The 18,927-nt window shown below is 38.1% G+C and overlaps 1 protein-coding gene across 12 annotated transcripts; it reads left to right on the top strand.

Moving 5' to 3' along the window:
* Window positions 1-305: 305 nt before the first annotated feature.
* Window positions 306-17,279, top strand: LOC115979305 (putative disease resistance protein RGA3). Of its 12 annotated transcripts, none has more exons than XM_031101317.1 (10): window positions 306-3,817; window positions 3,923-4,014; window positions 4,153-4,310; window positions 4,478-4,558; window positions 5,137-5,196; window positions 5,313-5,490; window positions 6,909-7,041; window positions 8,136-8,243; window positions 8,407-8,640; window positions 8,806-9,139. In XM_031101317.1, the coding sequence occupies exon 1, from the start codon at window positions 399-401 to the stop codon at window positions 3,777-3,779; it is 3,381 nt and encodes a 1,126-aa protein (XP_030957177.1). In that variant the 5' UTR covers window positions 306-398; the 3' UTR covers window positions 3,780-3,817; window positions 3,923-4,014; window positions 4,153-4,310; window positions 4,478-4,558; window positions 5,137-5,196; window positions 5,313-5,490; window positions 6,909-7,041; window positions 8,136-8,243; window positions 8,407-8,640; window positions 8,806-9,139. The 12 variants fall into 12 exon arrangements, with proteins under 12 accessions (XP_030957177.1, XP_030957178.1, XP_030957176.1 ...); XM_031101318.1 differs by having other exon boundaries at window positions 6,898-7,041; window positions 8,143-8,243; XM_031101316.1 differs by having other exon boundaries at window positions 6,898-7,041.
* Window positions 17,280-18,927: the final 1,648 nt, after the last annotated feature.

The following is an 18,927-nucleotide window of genomic DNA, read 5'->3' as shown; positions in this document are numbered from 1 at the left end:
TAATTTTGATGCAACCAATTATTAATAAGAGATAAAAAAGTAGCGTTGATATATAGTAAAAAAATCAATAAATACTTATTAATTCAAGTATTTAACATTTCAACTATTGTGAGTTGTAACTTTTTTTTTTTTTTTTTTCTTGGGTGTGTGTATACGTGGCATTGCAGTTCGCGGACAGCGTGATCACGCGGAATTGGGTGGCGAAGCCTTTTCTAAGGTGGAAATTGAGCTGTGGGTCCTCTTTATGAACAACTTCAAACCCTATCCCTTCTCTCACGTTGGGTATTTCAATTTCAACAACTACTGAGTCTCAAAAAAAAAAAATTCAACAACTACTGCTTTCTGCTCTCTTGTGATCTATCTATCTTCCACTGTTTTCTTTCACTCACCAAGAAGAAATGGCTGAAGCAATCCTGTTGGGTATTACGCAGACGATCATTGAAACGTTGGGCTCTATGGCTTTCCAAGAGATTGGATCCACGTGGGGTGTCAAAGGTGAGTTCGAAAAATTGAAGAATATTGTTTCCACTTTTCAAGCTGTACTACAAGATGCAGAGGAGCAGCAGGGCAAGAACCATCAAGTCAAGCACTGGCTCATGAAGCTCAATGATGCAGTCTATGATGCGGATGACTTGCTGACCGATTTCTACACTGCAGATTTGCGGCGAAGGGTGATGGGTGGAGATAAAATGACAATGAAGGTACGTTCTTTCTTTTCGAGTTCAAACCAACTTGCTCTTAGTTCAATGATGTCTCGGAAAATAAAAGCGATGAGGCAGAGACTTAATGATATAGTAAATGATTGCAACAAGTTCCAGTTGGTAGAACATCCTTTACAGACGAGGGCAGTGATTAGGGAGATGGACCAAACTTGCTCATTTGTATGTGAGGAAGAAGTTATTGGGAGAGAGGAAGATAAGAAGGCCATCATAGATCTATTATTGGACTTTGATTTTGAAGAGAATGTCTCATTCATTTCCATAGTGGGGATTGGAGGGCTGGGCAAGACCACCCTTGCTCTATATGTATACAATGATGAGAAAATTAAGACTTATTTTGAGTTGAGAATGTGGGTTTGTGTCTCTGATGTGTTTGATGTAAAAACAATTGTTGAAAACATAATTGCATCTGCAACTGGCAGGATACCTATAAACCTTGGAATGGATGAGTTGCAACGTGAACTTCGTGAGCAACTTAACCACAAGAAGTTCTTACTTGTGCTGGATGATGTGTGGAACGAGGATAGGAAAAGGTGGTTTGAGTTGAAAAGTCTATTGATGGGTGGCTCAAAGGGAAGTAGGGTGGTGATAACTACACGAACTAAATTGGTTGCAATGATTACTAGCACAATCTCACCATATTATCTACAGGGCTTGTCGAAAAACCAGTCTTGGTCTTTATTAAAGCAAATGGCATTTAGAAAAGGGCAAGAAACGATTAATACTAAGTTTGAAGCTATTGGAATGGCTATTGTAGAAAAATGTTGCGGAGTGCCTCTTGCTATAAAGATGATAGGGAGAACATTATACTTTAAAAGGACAGAGAGTGAATGGTCATATATCAAGAATATGGAACTTAAAGATTTATCTCAAGGAGCATATGGTAGTGGTATTTTACCAATTCTAAAATTGAGTTACGATCATCTCCCTTCATATTTAAAGTGTTGTTTTGCTTATTGTTCATTGTTTCCTAAAGATTATGAGATTTCAAAGTTGATGGTGATACAACTATGGATAGCACAAGGATTTATCCGGTCATCAAACAAAACACAACAATTGGAGGATGTTGCTCATGAGTACTTTATGGATCTACTTTGGAGGTCCTTCTTCCAAGAAGCTAGAGAAGATCATCTTGGGAATGTAGTTGGTTTTAAAATGCATGATTTAATGCATGATCTTGCACAATCAATATCAATGGCTGAGTGCAGAATTGTTGATTCTAATGCAGAAAATGTCAGTGAAAATGTTCATCACTTGTCAATTGCATCTCACAATGTTTTTGGGAAGAATTTAAGCTCGTTATTCAAAGCAAAGAAGATACGCACGTTTATTTTAAAAAGCGATAACTGGATATATCATGATATGTCAGCTCTTGATAGAATTATTTGTAGTTTTAGATGCTTGCGTGCATTAGACCTACATTGCTTACATATTGTGGTAGTACCAGATTCTATAGCAAACTTGACATATCTAAAGTACCTTGATCTTTCCAGGAATGACATTGAAGTTCTCCCTAGTTCTATTATTAGATTGTTGAATTTGCAAACACTAAAACTGAGTTATTGTTTCAAACTTAAAGAACTACCGAAAAACATTCAAAATTTGGTCAATCTCAGGAGTCTTGAGATAGATGGCTGTGAGAGTTTGACTCACATGCCACCTGGATTAGGGCAGTTGACTTCTCTTCAAATATTACCACTATTCATTGTGAACACTTTGTCCTACCAGCATTGTGGTGGACTAGCGGATTTGAACAATCTAAATAATTTGAGAGGAGAACTTCTTATTACAATTTTGGGAAGGGTGAAAGGTGCTGCCACGGAAGCCAAGGCTGCGAATTTGAAGAACAAGCAACATCTTAGAAAGTTGCAATTAAGATGGCATAGATTATGTATCGATGTCCCAGATGTTCATTATGATGAAAGTTTGTTGGAAGGCCTCCAGCCACACCAGGCTTTAAAAATGTTGCATGTGGAATGTTACCAGGGTGTGAGATTTCCAAGTTGGTTTCCTTTGTTGACTGTTCTTGTTGAATTAAAAATATCGAAATCATTGTGCCAACATCTACCACCAATGTATCAACTGCCGCATCTCCGCTATCTATCTCTTAAAACTATGCCTAGTTTAGAATACATATCTGAATCGGAAATCACTGATGAGATCCCTGCTTCAACTGCATTTTTCCCATCCCTAGAGTCACTTGAATTGTTGGGTTGCCCTAATCTAAAGGGATGGTGGCGGAGGGATATCATGAATGTAGCAACAATGGTGTCAACACCAAGTTCTCAATATCAACAGCATGTATCATTGCCTTCCTTTCCTCGTCTTTCTCGGCTGGAAATCTGGGATTGCAATAATTTGACTTCCATGCCAATGTTTCCATATCTTGAAGAATCGCTTGATCTTAACAATGTCAGCTGCAAGCCATTGCAACAAACAATGGAAATGAAAATTACCTCTTCACTTCCCTCCTCTTCTTACTCCTCCTGTCCTCTCTCCAAATTAAAGTCTCTGTCTTTGTTTGCGATTCAGGACCTAGAGTTTCTGCCAGAGCAGTGGTTCCAAAACCTGGCTTCCCTTGAGAGACTAGAGATTCAGAAATGCCCTAGACTAAAATCTCTGTCTCTATCTCTGTCCGTACAATATCTCACCTCCCTCAAGTTTCTGGAGATTAGCGGCTGCAAGGAGGTTGATCTGTTCAATGATGATGGCGCACAATCTGTTAGCATTACTACTCTGCAAACACTCAGAGTTTCAGATGTTCTCAGCTTGATTACTTTACCAGTGTGGATCGGCGACCTTACATCGCTTCAAAACCTTGAAATTTACAGATGCCCCAATCTAAAATCACTCTCCGACGGGATTGTCAACCTCACATCACTTGTAAAGCTTGGAGTTCATAGATGCCCCAATCTGAAATCACTTCCTAAAGGAATGCATTGCCTCTCCTCTTTACGAACCCTGATAATCACTGGCTGTCCCCACTTGAAAGAAAGATACCAGGAGGGACTTGGCGAGGATTGGATTGCTCATGTCCGGAATTTAATAATTAGGGATTAAATTCATGTTCAGCAACCAATATGCTTCCACTTCTTTGGGTAGGTACTACGAATTTTTCTTTTTTGCTTTTTCTGCCGACTTATTTATCTTCTTCAATATTTGATGTTGTGGCCAATTTGTTTGCAATGCATATTTTTTCAAAGCACTACACAAACAACTAAAAGGGTGCCTAGGAAACATGGGAGGATTGCCTAAAATTGCTCACGTGGATGAACCCAAATCTTCAAATTTTTAGGTATGGGTAATCCCAATTCTTTGTAGACACTTAAATTTCACATTTATTCCTCCCATTCATTCTTTTATTTGGGTCTTTCTACTGAAACATATTTGCATTTATCTCATGTGTGTGTGTCTTTTTTGGTGCTATTTGAAGCTATAAGGAATCAAACCCAACAGGAGGGTGGATGCCACTGGTATCAATGCCCTCACATGCTAAACCAGTTGAATCATGAAAAAAAGTCCCAATGTTGTACTTTTGCTTGTTTACAAATTTTGGGCACTGCAATTGTGCCAAAAGTCCACAACTAGGTGGTGAGTACCTTCTTGTTCTTTAATTTTCCTTTCCCCCGTAAAATTCATCCTTCATGATATGACCTCTTTCCATATTGGTAGGGGAAAAAGAAGAAATTAAGACAGATACATAAACCCAAATGATCTCTATTGTATCTCAAAAATACTTGCTTTGTTATTTGATTTAGGTGTATAAGCAGACTGGAAAGTCCCACATGCTGATATTGTAGTGACTTTGCTGTGGAAGATCAACTTAGATAACTAATCAGGTATTTAGTTGCTGCAATTCATTTTTATGCATAAGCTTCTACCATGCCATATTTTGCTCAAAGCTAAGGATATTTTAATACAGAAATCTCTCTGCTCTCTTCAATTATTGATTTGTAGCATAATTGGATTATAAGCACAGATTGAAATTTATAGTTTAGAAACGCACTAGATTTTGGATGGATTCCGCTTTGTGCTTTTAAATACCAAAAAAAAAAAAAAAATTCAGGATGAACTGAGATATAAAATTTTAAATAATCAAGAGTATTTTTCTGAAATCCAGCATAAAACATAGCATTAAAAACTTTCTAGTATTTTCTTCTCCTTGTCAGCATTATGCCAGTTAGAAATAGGTCGGGACTGCTCCAACACTGCTCAGTTATCCTTGAGACTTAAATTGATTTTTTGAAGGATCATAATTCATCATACGCTCCACTATTTATATAGGTTCATACATCTCCTTTAAGATTTGATTTTTTTATTATTATTATTTTTTTTCTGTTAATCAAATATCCACTTTCTCTTGTTTTCTTTTGTGTAAATTCAGTTAGGGTTCTCAATTATTTGATTCTGTATGCAGATAAGAGACAAGGTCATAATTCTAAACCATCTAGGGTTGGTGTTTCTTCGAAAAAGTCTGGTACTACTAATGCATTGACAAGCAAAAAATTGAGTCTTAATTATCTCAATCCTTATCTTGTAATAGCTTTTGTAAAAGTTGGATTAATAATTATTATCTTGTTTTCTTTCTGGCAGATTTAGTTAATCAAAATACAAATCCTCAATTTGCATGCAACATTGTATGGATGTTGGTTTCATCTTCTACCAATACCTTTTTGAGGATGGCTTCAGTTTTAGGCAACTGCTGTTTGGGATGTTCTACCATTACCTAATGGAGCATCAGTTTTTTTGTTCATATCAGAATATTACAAGGGTAATAACTTCAATTTTTGCTCCTTATATTTGTTTTGCTAGTGAAAATTGTGAAATGAGTTTCCTATGAGAGTCAATTTGATGCATTTTTCTCTATAAGTCTCTTCTACCTACAAAAGTAACAAACTACCAAAACCTTTTTCGAGGATAGCTTCACTTTTTCCTCAAATTTTCTGTACCTTCAGCTTTTTTTATATTCCATAAAAGAAAATATAATTCACATTAATTTTTAAACAACGCCATCAGGTTGATGGATTAAAAGTTAAGTTGTTGGTTCAACAAACTAGGAAGAATAAATGGATTATTACCAATCTTTTGTTTCAAAGACTGAGTAGCTGTTGTCCTGCACAAATATTCAATTGAGATGGATATCAAAAGTTGTGACTTCATACGAGCCTTGTATAGGAAGTGGTTTTTCACTTACATAAAATGGATTTCCTTTCATCCTTGATGTAGTCTTGAATTTAAGGCCGCTTAACTTACCATAAAGGCATGAAGTTATAATCCAGCCTTCGTTTAACATCTGTTGAAATCATATAAATTAGAATCTTGTACGTTTGATGCAGCTGTGGAAGACTAACTTGCTATTATTTGCAAATTTGCCTATTCAAGAATTATTTTATGGGGTCCACATGTGAAGTCCAATTAACGGGAAAGTCATGTTGTTTTAATGGTCCAAGTATGAGTCTTTTAGAGTTAAAAACAGTTCTTTATTTGAGATTTTATTTTATTTTTTGGGGGCAAATATGTAATTTCCGCAATGCCTGCAAGTTAAGGTATTTTGGTAATTTGGTTGAGTCTAGAATCTTCTAGGAGATCCTAAATAGCTTATGTTTATTTTCTTTGGGTCCAAGTTAGTATTTTATTAGGTTTTACTAGTTAAACTAGGAGGCCTAGTACTAGTAGGAATCCTATACTACTAATACAAGAAAAAGGTCTTTATATAAATTGTGCTCAATGTATTCAAGGTAATGGAGTTGATTAGGAGTCCTAATACTACTAGTACAAAAAAAGGTCTTTATATAAATTGTGCTTAATATATTCAAGGAGATGGAATTGATTAATAAAACTGTTGAGTGTTTGAGCATAGAGGCATGTTGGCCTATGTGGTTCTTTTCTCCTTTTTCTCCTCTCTTTTATCCATCAAAACCCTACACCCACCACAACCACACGTAGGCAAGTTCTTCAATTTGTGCTATGTCAATGTGCTAAGTCCAGGGATTCATTTTAATGAACAAAAAATAATTATGTTGAATGCTTAATGGCCAAAAATAAAATAACAACAGATAGCATTTAAGAACTAAACGGATAATAATAAATAAATGGGAGGCCTTAGTGCAGTTTTATTGAAGTCTAGTTCCTTGTTTTATACTAATTTCTTATTTTTGATATCTGTTATTTCTTGAAGAGATTTTTCAGAATTAAGAAAAGGATGCACTATTTGTTACAAATAGAAGGTGGCATTTCCTTATTCCTTCAGAATTTGAAATCGGCTTCCGCTAATTACTAGAGCATCAGAGAATAGCTTCAGTTTTTTCTTTTTCCCACAAAGGTACGTTCCATGATCAGACTGCTTACTATTATATAGTTGAAATCTTTCAGATTTTGCACTCACTAGATCTCGAAGTCAAAATTCATATGATATAGATGTTTGAGAATATTTTTGTTAGTCCATCTGAATTTGAAATATATATTAAGAAAATTCTGGTAAAATTCTATGTTTTCCTTTCTGGAAAATATGAAGGCAATATTAAGACACATGTCAATGAAATGATTTTTTTTTTTGCAAGATCTCATGCAGTACACCAAATACCTGGTTATGATTTCAGTAGTTCAGAGTTAGGACAAAGCCAACTCTTTAGTTTCACAAGCTGAATTGCTTTTGTTTCACTTGTACTCAGTCCTGATGCAACATGCCAGGATAATATCTCACTTAAAATGACAAAGATCTTGGAATTCCAACATATGTAGGTGATCATTTTTACAAGTCCAAAGCCATTTCTAATTCATATAAAAATGATAAAAAGACAATTGTGTCTCATGTCTGTTCAATATTTTGTTTCTTGTGGATTTCAAGATTGAAAGACGCTAGTTTTGGCAAATTGACAATTAAAGAATTTTGGTCTCAAGCTGCAGTTTTTAAATTACTTCAACATCCTTAAGAGTAATAGAAAAAGATGCTACAAAATGGCAAGCTGCTGTGGGGAAACAGAAGATTAAAGCTTAATTCTTTCCCTAGCAATGTGGCTTGTTCAATGGGTGATTTAGATCGCTGCGCATTAGCCTAAACCTTCTGCATTGTGCCCTTTTGGAAGTAACCATACCGCATCTTTATCTGTTCTTCTTTTTAAATTCTATGAGAGAGGAAGGTTTCCTCCATCCATTGCAAGTCCATTATTCAATTATGAGAATTTGAAATTGTTTTCCTCTCCTTTGAGTTATAGATTGTCCCCATTTTTTTTTTTTTAACTTTGTGTAGTTTCCACTGTATTCGTCCCTTTCTAAATCATTTATTTATGTCAATACTTGTATTATAAATATACAATGTTTTATTTCCAATTAATTTTCCCACTGCTGGTCCTCTACAATGAGATATACATGCATGCAAAATTCATTACTCTCCTTTCTATCTGCCTCATTCTCAAGTTTGCAGGCTCTGTTAACCACTCAACTGTATCCAACATATGATAAGAAAGAATGATTTTAGAAGAAAGATTCTTCGTCCTTGGCCAATAGCAGACTTTTCCATTGGTGGTAAATGATTCAAATATGTGCAAAAATTTTCTATTAGAATTGATCCTTTGGAAACTGAAATGTTTTTTATTACCTAACATAATGATGTGAAGCTACAATAAGGAATAAAAATCTCATAGTAATTATATTTAAGTCTGATTTGTAATGACAACTTCTATTCCAGGTGATCAATGGTAGGCTGCAATCCAGGATTACTTGTTCACAAAAGCATTAACTGTAGCTCAGTTAGCTTATCTGCGGGAACAATTGACACTATTAAGGCAAGCATAAGTGGATTCATCTCTTTGCAGAACTTTAAAACTGTCAGATGTTTTTCTATTCTTATCTTCACAGGGTGTGATAAGGAATTCCCCCACTTCGATGAAGGATTCACAGGCCCTAGATTATGCAAACTGTGGTAATGCTGCAAAATCACATTTCTGTTTGTTTTAACTGATTGCCTTATTTGAAAATGCAACTTCCCAAAATATATAACGATAAGAGTGGCAGCTGATTGTCTGCTTGTGTATGTTTTTTAGTTTTATTCAATACAGAAAATTGAATTTTGAAGAATTTTGTGCAGCTGCCATAAGTGTGCATCAGCTGGAAGGAATGGGGAGCTGGGAACAACATGCAAGGCATGCCTATGAGTTGTTTGACAAGGATGTCAACAAGCCAATTATATTTGAAGGAACTTGCCTTTGTATTCTCGTCAGTTACAAATGGAAAATTTTGATTCAATTGCTTAGGCATGTATCCATTATTAACTATTAATGGTTCTATGGTTATGTATTCCTCATGGTATCTCATGATTACTTGATTGCTATATTGGTTTTTGGAAATTCTTTTGCTAGGATTTGGGTTAGTCTCCAATTGAGATACTTTAAGTGCTTTTAAATTTCCTGGCTTCAAGAGATATGAACAAAAATGAAGAATCATTTGTGATGTCAGCATAATACATGAATTGTGACAGTTTAAATACTGTAGTTTATATATAATTCATGAATTGTGATAACTGTGCCATACCCACTAATGGCAAGATAGTATAGTTGGGTTATTGCACTTTTTTTTTTCAAAATTAATCCCATGCTCAGCGTGGGTCTTCAGCTACTTAAACACAGTCCCAAATCTGCCAGAGAAATGCTATATTAATTTCTTCTGAAAAAATGGTATTTTAATTAAGAAATTAACTGTTAAAGCACACATCTCTGTCCCTGTATTATTGTAGTGTTAGTCATATGGCTTAGCATATTACCATTCCCTTGTATTTTGTTTATATTTTCAGTTGCCTTTTGATGTCTGAAGATTGATGTGTATGTAGAACTTCAACTTCTCAACTCTATTTTTTTCACTGACTGAAAACAAACCTCCTCTCATCTCTGTCAACTGCTCTCTTTATAATTCTAATCATCACTGCACATAAAGTATCTCAAAATCAAGTTAGTAAAGTGATATACTTGGTCTGTTTATTGGTTTAGGTGCATAAACAGAATGGAAAGTCACACTTGCTGATATTGGAGTAACATTGTGTTGTTAGATCATTTCAAAAAAGTAATAAGGTATTTCATTGCTTAAATTCTTTTCTTTTTTTGTATAAGCTTCTATAATGTATTGTTTGATTTGTAGTAGATTTTAAAGCTGAAATCTCTGTGCTTTTTAAAAATGATTGTTCTGTAGCTTCATTTATTTAGCACAGCTTGAAATATAGTCTAGAAATGTACTAGATTTCAGATGGATTACACATTATGCATTTAATTTAAAAAAAAAAAGGGATGAAATGAAATCTAAAATTTAAATAATTGGAATTGGAGAAACCAAACTTTTATGATCCTGTAGGCCAATACTGTTAAAGAAAAAAAAAAAAAAAAAAAAAACCCTGTCAACACTGGAGGCAAACATGAAGCAAAAAGAAGTATAGCAAATAGTCTCTATGGTCGTAGTAATAGGAGAACTTAGAACACAGTTGCATGAGTTTGAATTACCATGCAAGCAGTAATGGAATATTCTTTCCTCCTTGTAATTAGTAATGATGGATGGTGGGTTAGGGTTAGGAGGATTTGTGGTTTAGAACTTTTAGCAAGCGGATAATTAACAAAGCTAGCATGATACAGCCCCCCCCTACCCTTCTCACCCCTACCTCCCTCCCTACCACACAGCCTTCATCCTTCCCTCCTCTGCTCCCCTCTCTACCACTGCCTCACAACCAGTCACCTCCTCAATTCCCTGGATTCTTTCCTTTACCGTTTCCATCACCTTTTGGTTTTTTGCCATACCGCCCTTTATGTCCACCTCTTACTTCTTCAATGCCCATCACATCCTCCTCTGTCCTGCCGTTACAACCACCTTTAGTGCCTACAACAATCACTACCATTTCACCCACACCTCCCAACATTGTCCCTCTCCCCAACTCAGTTCTCAAACCTTCTCCCCAGGTCAGGCGGGGCAGAAAAGGTTCTTTTCGCACTGACTCCAAAATCTTTTCATTCTCCTTTGACGGAGAACGGGCTGACTCTTATGCTATACACGAAAGTCATCGGAATATTAAAAATTCCGTTTGGCTGAGTCGTAAGGGTTTGAAATGGATTCTCTCTTGTTTTGCCGATATTCGTGATTGGGTTCTAGGTAAGGATTTGTTGTACAAACGATATAGGGAAACAATAAGTTTTTTGAATTCCGGGGAAGGTCGAATAAGGCTGGTGTTTTTGTGGACATTGCTGTGTTTTTTGGTGGAACTCGACGTGGTTGTGTTATGGTTCCTGCGAGTTCAAACTGGGCTGGGTGGTGTTTGTTTTCAAAAGAATTAGATAGTTTTCTATCTGGTTCTAACACAGCTCGGGTGGAAGGGAGGAATTCCGTTGGAGATGCTGGTGGTGGTCTGTCGGTTGGTGGTGGACATGATGGGAAGAAACCTATCCAAACTGGCAACCAGTGGAAATTAAGGAATTTTGAAAATTCTAGTGCCATTTTGGGACAGAACGTGCTTAAGGGTGAAACTGTGGTTGCAAGTTTCTAACAAAAATGGCAGACCCACGCGTGATTTCTTGTTTAAGTTGACTACTGACATTTTGGCGCTGAAGGTGTTTGTACCCGAAGGGAGTAAAAGAGTGGTTTCTTGGTTGAACCAACAGAACTCTCTTAAAAGTGTGAACCCAGCAGGTAAAAGGGTTGTTTCATGGACGGATCCAGTGAAGTCACAATGGCCTACGGTAGTGGGGCTTGTGGTATCTCAGACCCAAGCCCAAGCCCATGTCCAAGCCCCAGCCCAAGCCCACTTAGCTTATGAAATTGTTAAAACCCAGTTAGAGGCAGTTTATACCTCTGATCCAAATGGGTTGAACGAGTCCTTGGTTTGCGATAAGGGCATGAGTGGGTCAGGCAGGACCTCGACAGTACTCAGGGTAGCGGCGATGGAGCCGATGGTGGTTTCGGAGGCGCCGGCGGTGGTTCCCGAGGCTCCGACGGTGGCTCCCGAAGCTCCGACGGTGGTTTCCGAGGATCCGATGAGGGCTGAAAGTATTTCTTGCCCTGTTCCGGAGGTTCTCGCCCGTCTTGGTGGATTCCCATTCTGATCGGGTGGCAGTGAGGCAAATTGGGGAAGACCGGAGGCACAAAGTGGACTTAACCAGTCCTGGGCAGCTCGAAGGAATGGAGATGGGTCCACACCCGGTGGTGCTGTCGATGGATATCATTTCTATAAGTGGTAATCCTCTCCATCGGCAACAATGGATGGTGTCCAATCAGTTTTCTCCACTGAACCATTTGGGTAGGGAGGGGGACCCTTGGTCTGAGGAGGTGGAGGAAGTATTTTCGGAGGTTCAAAGCTTAAGTGACATTGAGGGGTGTGACTCCCAAACAGGTATGTCAACGTCGGTAGTTGCGAATGCCAACAGTTTGCGCATTTGTGAATCTGAGGGGCTTAGTGGGGCTGATACCAGAGGTTTGGGTAATTGGGAGAACAGCAGCAGTCCACTAGAGTGTGTTCCGTTGGCTTGTTGGGTCCCTAGGGTGGCTGAGGAAGGTGAGATTGTTGCATCAAAGGTGGAACACTTGAAATGGGTGTCTGCAATGATGAAGAGCTTCTGCAAAATGGTGGGCTTTCCTATTGTTAAACATGAGGCTTAGTGTGTGGCTTTATTTCGTTTATTAGAGTAGGAGTGTCTTGAGGTAGGCCAAGATGGTTGTTTTAGGCGACTTGATAAAGCTGGACAGAAAGATCTTAGGGAATTGCGGGGTCTGTTTTCTTCAGTAAATTATGAAAGGACTTACTCTCGGAACAAAGGTTCATCATCTGGTTTAGGGGCTCTTGGTAGTTATCAATGTCCTTAAGACTTCTTTCTTGAAATGTTAGGGGGTTAAATAACCCCCAAAAGAGGGAGGTGTGTAAGAATCTTTTGAAGGAATGGAGATGTGATGTTGTATGTTTGCAAGAAACTAAACTTGCTTCTTTAAATTCTGCTCTTGTGCGGAGCTTATGAGGTAGTCCCTTCACTGATTGGGCTGGTCTGGACGCGGTTCAAACATCTAGGGGGGTTGTGCTGATCTGGGATAAACGGGTGGTTGAGAAAATTGATGTTTCTATTGGTCAGTTCTCTGTTAGTGTTCTTCTTAGGGGAGTTTTGGATGGTTTTGAATGGGTCTGCACTGGTCTTTATGGTTCTAATGCTGATCATAATAGGGCTGCTTTGTGGGAGGAGCTGTCTGGGGTTCGTGTCAGGTGGAACATAGCTTGGTTTTTATTTGGTGATTTTAACATTATTAGATACCCATGTGAGAGGCTTGGTTGTGAGTCTTTTTGCCCAGCCATGCTTGCATTCTTGGACTTCATTGAGAGCAATTATCTAGTGGATTTACCATTGGATGGGGCTGCTTTCACTTGGTTTAGAGATGCTGAGTCGCAAGCTATGTCCCGTATTGACAGGACTCTAGTATCTGTGGATTGGGTGGATAATTTTGGGAATGTGTCTCAAAGGGTGCTCCCTCGTGTTATTTCTGGTCATTGTCCGCTTTTGGTAGAAGCTGGGGGAGTGGGTAGGGGGCGATGTGCTTTTAAGTTTGAGAATATGTGGCTCAAAGTTGAGGGTTTTGTAGAGAGAGTTAAACATTGGTGGGAGGGGTAGAGCTTTATGGGCTCCCCAAGTTTCGTTCTAGTTCAAAAATTAAAGTCTCTTAAAGAAGACCTTAAGAAGTGGAATAAGGAGGATTTTGGAGATTTGGCTTTTAGGAAGAAGTGTTTGCTGTCTGAATTATTGGGTCTTGATGCTAAGAAAGAACTGTTGGGCCTCTCAAATGACAAAGAATCCCACCGTACTCAGGTTAAAGGAGATATTGCAGCTGTAGCCGCTTTAGAAGAGACTTTTTGGAGACAAAAGTCTCGGGCTTTGTATGTGAAGGAGGGAGATAATAACACTCGGTTCTTTCATAGATTAACGAACTCTCATAGAAGAGCTAATCACATTAGAAGCATCGAGGTAGATGGTGTCTTATATGAGGATGGGTCTTCTGTTCAAGCTCAGGTGGTTCAGTTCTATCAAAACCTTTACACAGAGACAGATATGTGGCGTCCAACTGTGGATGGACTGGATTTTGCTTGCATTGGAGAGGATGTCCTTGGAAAGGGAGTTCTCTAAAGAAGAGGTGACCCAGGTTTTGATGGAGATGGAGGGGGATAAAGCTCCTGGTCTAGATGGCTTCACTATGGCTTTTTTTCACAAATGTTGGAGCGTGGTGGAGGTGGATGTCATGGCTGTTTTTGAGCACTTTCACAGGTATTTAGTGTTTGAACGATCTTTAAATGGCTCGTTTCTCACTCTAATCCCTAAGAAAAATAATGCTATTGATGTTAAGGATTTTCAGCCTATTAGTTTGATCGGGAGTGTGTACAAGCTGCTGTCTAAGGTATTGACAAATAGATTGAGGGTGGTGCTAGATAGTCTCATCTCTGAATCTCAAAATGCTTTCGTTGGTGGGAGACAAATTTTGGACTCGGTGCTTATTGCTAATGAGTGCATAGACAGTAGATTGAAGAGCCATGTTCCCGGGGTGGTTTGCAAATTGGACATTGAGAAAGCCTATGACCATGTGAATTGGGATGCATTGTTCTATCTATTGGATAGGATGGGTTTTGGGGTGAAATGGAGGGGGTGGATTAAGGCTTGTATAAGTACTGTTCGCTTTTCTATTATTGTGAATGGCTCTCCGGTAGGCTTTTTTGGAAGCTCTCGTGGGTTGAGACAAGGTGATCCGCTGTCCCCTCTTCTCTTCCTTCTTATTATGGAGGTTCTAAGTAGGATTTTGAAGAAAACTGACGATTGTAGTCTGCTTCGTGGTTTTCATGTGGGGCCATCTAACTCTATAGGGGTACGCATTTCACACTTGTTGTTTGCAGATGATACCATATTGTTTTGTGATGCTTCTAGAGAGCAGTTGTTGTCTATTAGGCTGGCTTTGACTTGCTTCCAAGCTTTTACTGGTTTGAAAGTTAATGCGGGGAAGAGTGAGATTGTTCCGGTGGGGGAGGTTGGAAATTTAGATGCTTTGGCTACCATTCTTCGTTGTAGGGTGGGTAGTCTGCCTATGAAATACTTGGGAATGCCGTTGGGAACCCCATACAAAACAGCATTTGTGTGGAATCCTATTTTGGAGAGGATGGAGAAGAAACTTTCTGGTTGGAAGCGTCTTTATTTATCGAAGGGGGGGAGACTTACCCTGGTGAAGAGTACTCTTTCTTGCCTTCCTACGTACTATCTATCTTTATTTGTCATCCCTGTAGCTGTGGCTGATAGATTGGAGTGGATTCAGAGAAATTTTTTATGGGGAACTTCAGAGGAGTGTTTCAAATATTCTTTGGTGGCTTGGGAGAAGGTGTGTTTTCCGATAGAGACAGGTGGTTTGGGGATCAGGAAGTTAGTGCATTTTAATAAAGCCTTGTTAGGGAAATGGTTATGGAGGTTTGGGCGAGAAGAAACTCGTTTATGGAGAAGGGTTATTGCATATAAATATGGAGAGGGTCAAGGGGGGTGGACTACTAAATTATGTAGAAGGGCACACGAATGTGGTTTGTGGCGTGGTATTCATGATGGTTGGGAGAGTTTCTCCAACCATGTGGCCTTAGTGGTGGGTGATGGCACTCGTATTCTTTTTTGGCATGATAAATGGGTTGGAGATAACTCACTAAAAAGGCTCTATCCTCAGTTGTATGTGTGTTCTAATGACAAAGGAGCTTGCATCTCGGATGTTTTATGCTACCAGGAGGATGGTAATGTTAGAATTTGGAATTTGAGATTTCATAGGGATTTTCATGAAAGGGAATTAGAGGATGCCTACTCTTTCCTTGAGTGCATTCAACCTCGGATCCCTAGGGGTGGTGGGAGTGACACTTCCCATTGGTGTCTCAAAGGAAATGGCATGTTTGATACCAAGTCCTATTATAATACCATTAGGGGTGCAGCTTTATCCATTTTTCCGTGGAAGGGTGTTTGGAAAGCTAAGATCCCTAAGAGGGTGGCTTTTTTTGTGTGGACAGCGGTTCATGGGCAGATCCTTACATTGGATAATCTTATGCTTAGGGGACACATTTTGGTGAATTGGTGTTGTATGTGTCATCGGAATGAGGAAACTGTGGATCATCTTCTCCTCCACTGTCCTATAGCTCACTCTTTGTGGGTCTATATGTTTCAGATCTTTGGGACTCAATGGGTCATGCCAGGTTCTGTGGAAAGCTTGGTGTATTGTTGGAGCTTTTGACTGGGAAAATTTAATTTAGACATTTGGAATATGATTCCTGGCTATTTGATGTGGATTGTTTGGACAGAAAGAAATCGGCGCTCTTTTGAGGACATCGAGAAATCCTTGGGTCAATTACAAGCTCTATGCCAAAAGATTTTATTTGATTGGTCTAGGTGTTGGGGCTTCTCGGATAGTTCCACTATCTCGGAGTTTATTTCGTCTCTTAGTATTGCTCTTTTAAGTTTATTCTTGATGTTTGTTGCTGCTTGCTGTTTGTTTGTTTGTTGCTATTTGTTTGTTTGTAGCATTTCTTTGTGTTCACCATCATGAACACCTTGTACTTGCTTTCTTCTATTTTTCAGTTTGATTAATAAAATTCTTATTACTTATTAAAAAAAAAAAAAAAAAAAAAACCAAACTTAATCAGGAGTTTTTTTTTTTTTTTCCCTCCTGTAAGCTGGCAGAAAACATGGCATTGGAACTAGAGCTGAACATTGGCTGGTTTGATTGGGTTTAGGGGGCAGGGTTTGGAGCCAAGCAACCAAAATCTTCCCCAGTCAGGTTTAAAATCATACTTGGAAGGTGAGATTGAAATCTTCTCTCGTTTGGATATGATTTTCTGTGTCGGTTTTGATATTTGGATATTTAGATCTTAGGTTTTGATGGGTTTGAATGTTTGATTGTGGTTGATTTGGCTGAAGTAGCAGATCTGGGGTTCGTTACTGGACTACTGGGGAGGTGAAGAAGAAGATCTGGTACTGAAAGATTCTGGGTAGATATGGGATTTGCCTGAAGAAGCAAATCTGGGACTGGGATTGGGTTCTTAGTTGGGTGGTTTGAGAAGAGGTAGATCTGGTCTAGGTTCTGCGATTTGGATAAAGAAGTTGCAAATATATATATAACATGATCAGTGCAGTTTTCACTGGAATCTGAAATCGTCCGCCGACAACTGTACTGGTGGAGGTTGGAATCTCAGTCACTCTACTGACCATCGTCTTGTTCATCTTCAGCAGCCTCCTCTGGCGGTGCGATTAGCTTGGCTCCAGCTTGGCAACTCAGTCTTGATCAGTGTGTGAACACTTCTAATTGGAACTTTGAAGTATGTTCTTTTCCTCACTCGTCAACATGATGCCAGGTGGAAATCGGTGGGGAATGCTCTAAGACTACTTAATTATTCTTGAGATTTGAATTGATTTTTGAAGGATCATGCACTTCAGTATCTGTAAAGGTTCATACAACACCTTTGATATTCAATCCTTTTCTGTTAATTAAATACCCAACTTTCTCTTATTTTCTTTTGTTTACATTTGGTTAAGTTTCTCAGTGATTTGATATGGGACAAGGTCAGAATTCTAAACAAGACAAGAGTTGTTTCTTCGGGAAAAAAAAAAAAATGCCGGTACTACTTATGCATCTACAAGCAAAAAATTGAGTCTGTCGTATCTCAATCTATATATCGAAATAGCTTTCCTAAAAGTAAGATTAAATATTACTTATCAAAAAAAAAAAAAAAAAAACAGATTATGTATCCTTTTTTTTTTTCTCCTTTGGAAGATATAGTTGATCAAAATACAAGAAATCTTCAATTTGCATGCTAGATGCTACGAATGTTACAAGTTTCATCTTCTACCGGTACCTTTTTGAGGATAGCTTCAGCTTTAGGGCAATTGCTACTTGGGATGTTCTACCACTATCTTCTGGGGCATCAGTATTTTGTTCATATCAGAGTATTGCAAGGTAGTAACTTCACTTTTTCCTCCCTATAGTTGCTTTGCTAGTGAAACAGTTGCCTATGAGAGTCAGTTTGATGCATTTTCTCTATAACTCTTTTACCTATGGAATTAACAATATTCACATAGACTATTAACACATTGTAAATTAAATTTATATTCTCCCTTTTACCTGTGCTTGGAATCTCTTATTCACAGCTATTAATAAAAATATTTATCCGGGTTAAACAGGTGACTTATTGACACGTAGTAAATTAAATTTCTATTTTCTGTAACTTTGGCTTTTTGTATAATCCAGAAAAGTATGGATGCATATTTCTACAAAGAAATCAGGTTGATGGATTAAAAGCATAGGTGGTTGATTCAACATACTAGGAATAATAAAAGGATTATTTCCAATTTTATGTTTCATATATTGAGTAGCTGTAGTCTTGGAAAAAAATTTGGTTGCTCCATTAAGATGGATCTTTAGAGTTAAAACATATCATTAAAACCTTGGTTGAAAAGTGGTCTTGAACTTACATAACATGGATTTCCTTCCATCTTTGATGTATTCTTGAATTATTATGGCGCTTAACATACCATAAAGGCATAGAGGTATAATCCAGCCTTTATCAATATATAAAAATCTATAATTTTGGAATTTTGTAGGGGCTGGTCCATGAATTCATTTTAATGATATAAAAGTTTTTAATTTGAAAGCTTGGTGGTAACAAATGGTTATAAAGAAATGTGAGGCATCTCATGCTACGTCAGAAATTATTACATATCTAGTAGAATTCCCTTTTTGCCAAGCCAAAATATCAAAACCCTCCCTATTTTTTTTTTTTTCACTAGCTTCATTAAGATATTTGTCCACATTAGTAGTGTATTCATTATCATCTTCTATAGCTATGTGTTCATCGAACTCATGTAACTCTTCCATGGATCATATGGAATTAGGGATGGCAATTTAAATCCGACCCGCGGATACCCGGTCCGGCCCGATCCTAATGGGCCGGATTTTACCCGGTCCGATAAAGAATAGGATCGGGTATGGGTTTAAAAAAAAAAACCCGAAGCGGGTCCGGGTCGGGTCCGGGTTTTATAAAAAAACCCTAAACCCGACCCGAAACCCGACCCGGATAAGATCCAGTTATATATATATATATATAATTACTAAACTACCCCTCACATATATATAGCTAAAAACCCTAATATTTTCTATTCCTCTCCTCATTTCAGCTCACACAGCCGCCTCTCCCTCTTCA

This window comes from Quercus lobata, chromosome 3 (assembly GCF_001633185.2).
Source record: "Quercus lobata isolate SW786 chromosome 3, ValleyOak3.0 Primary Assembly, whole genome shotgun sequence".
NCBI lineage: Eukaryota > Viridiplantae > Streptophyta > Magnoliopsida > Fagales > Fagaceae > Quercus > Quercus lobata.
Note: the sequence above shows the minus strand (reverse complement) of the source record. Positions and strands in the feature narration are given on the sequence as shown.

Coding starts and splice junctions, on each gene's coding strand:
- LOC115979305 (XM_031101321.1), top strand. CDS start 399: ATGGCTGAAGCAATCCTGTTGGGTATTACGCAGACGATCATTGAAACG.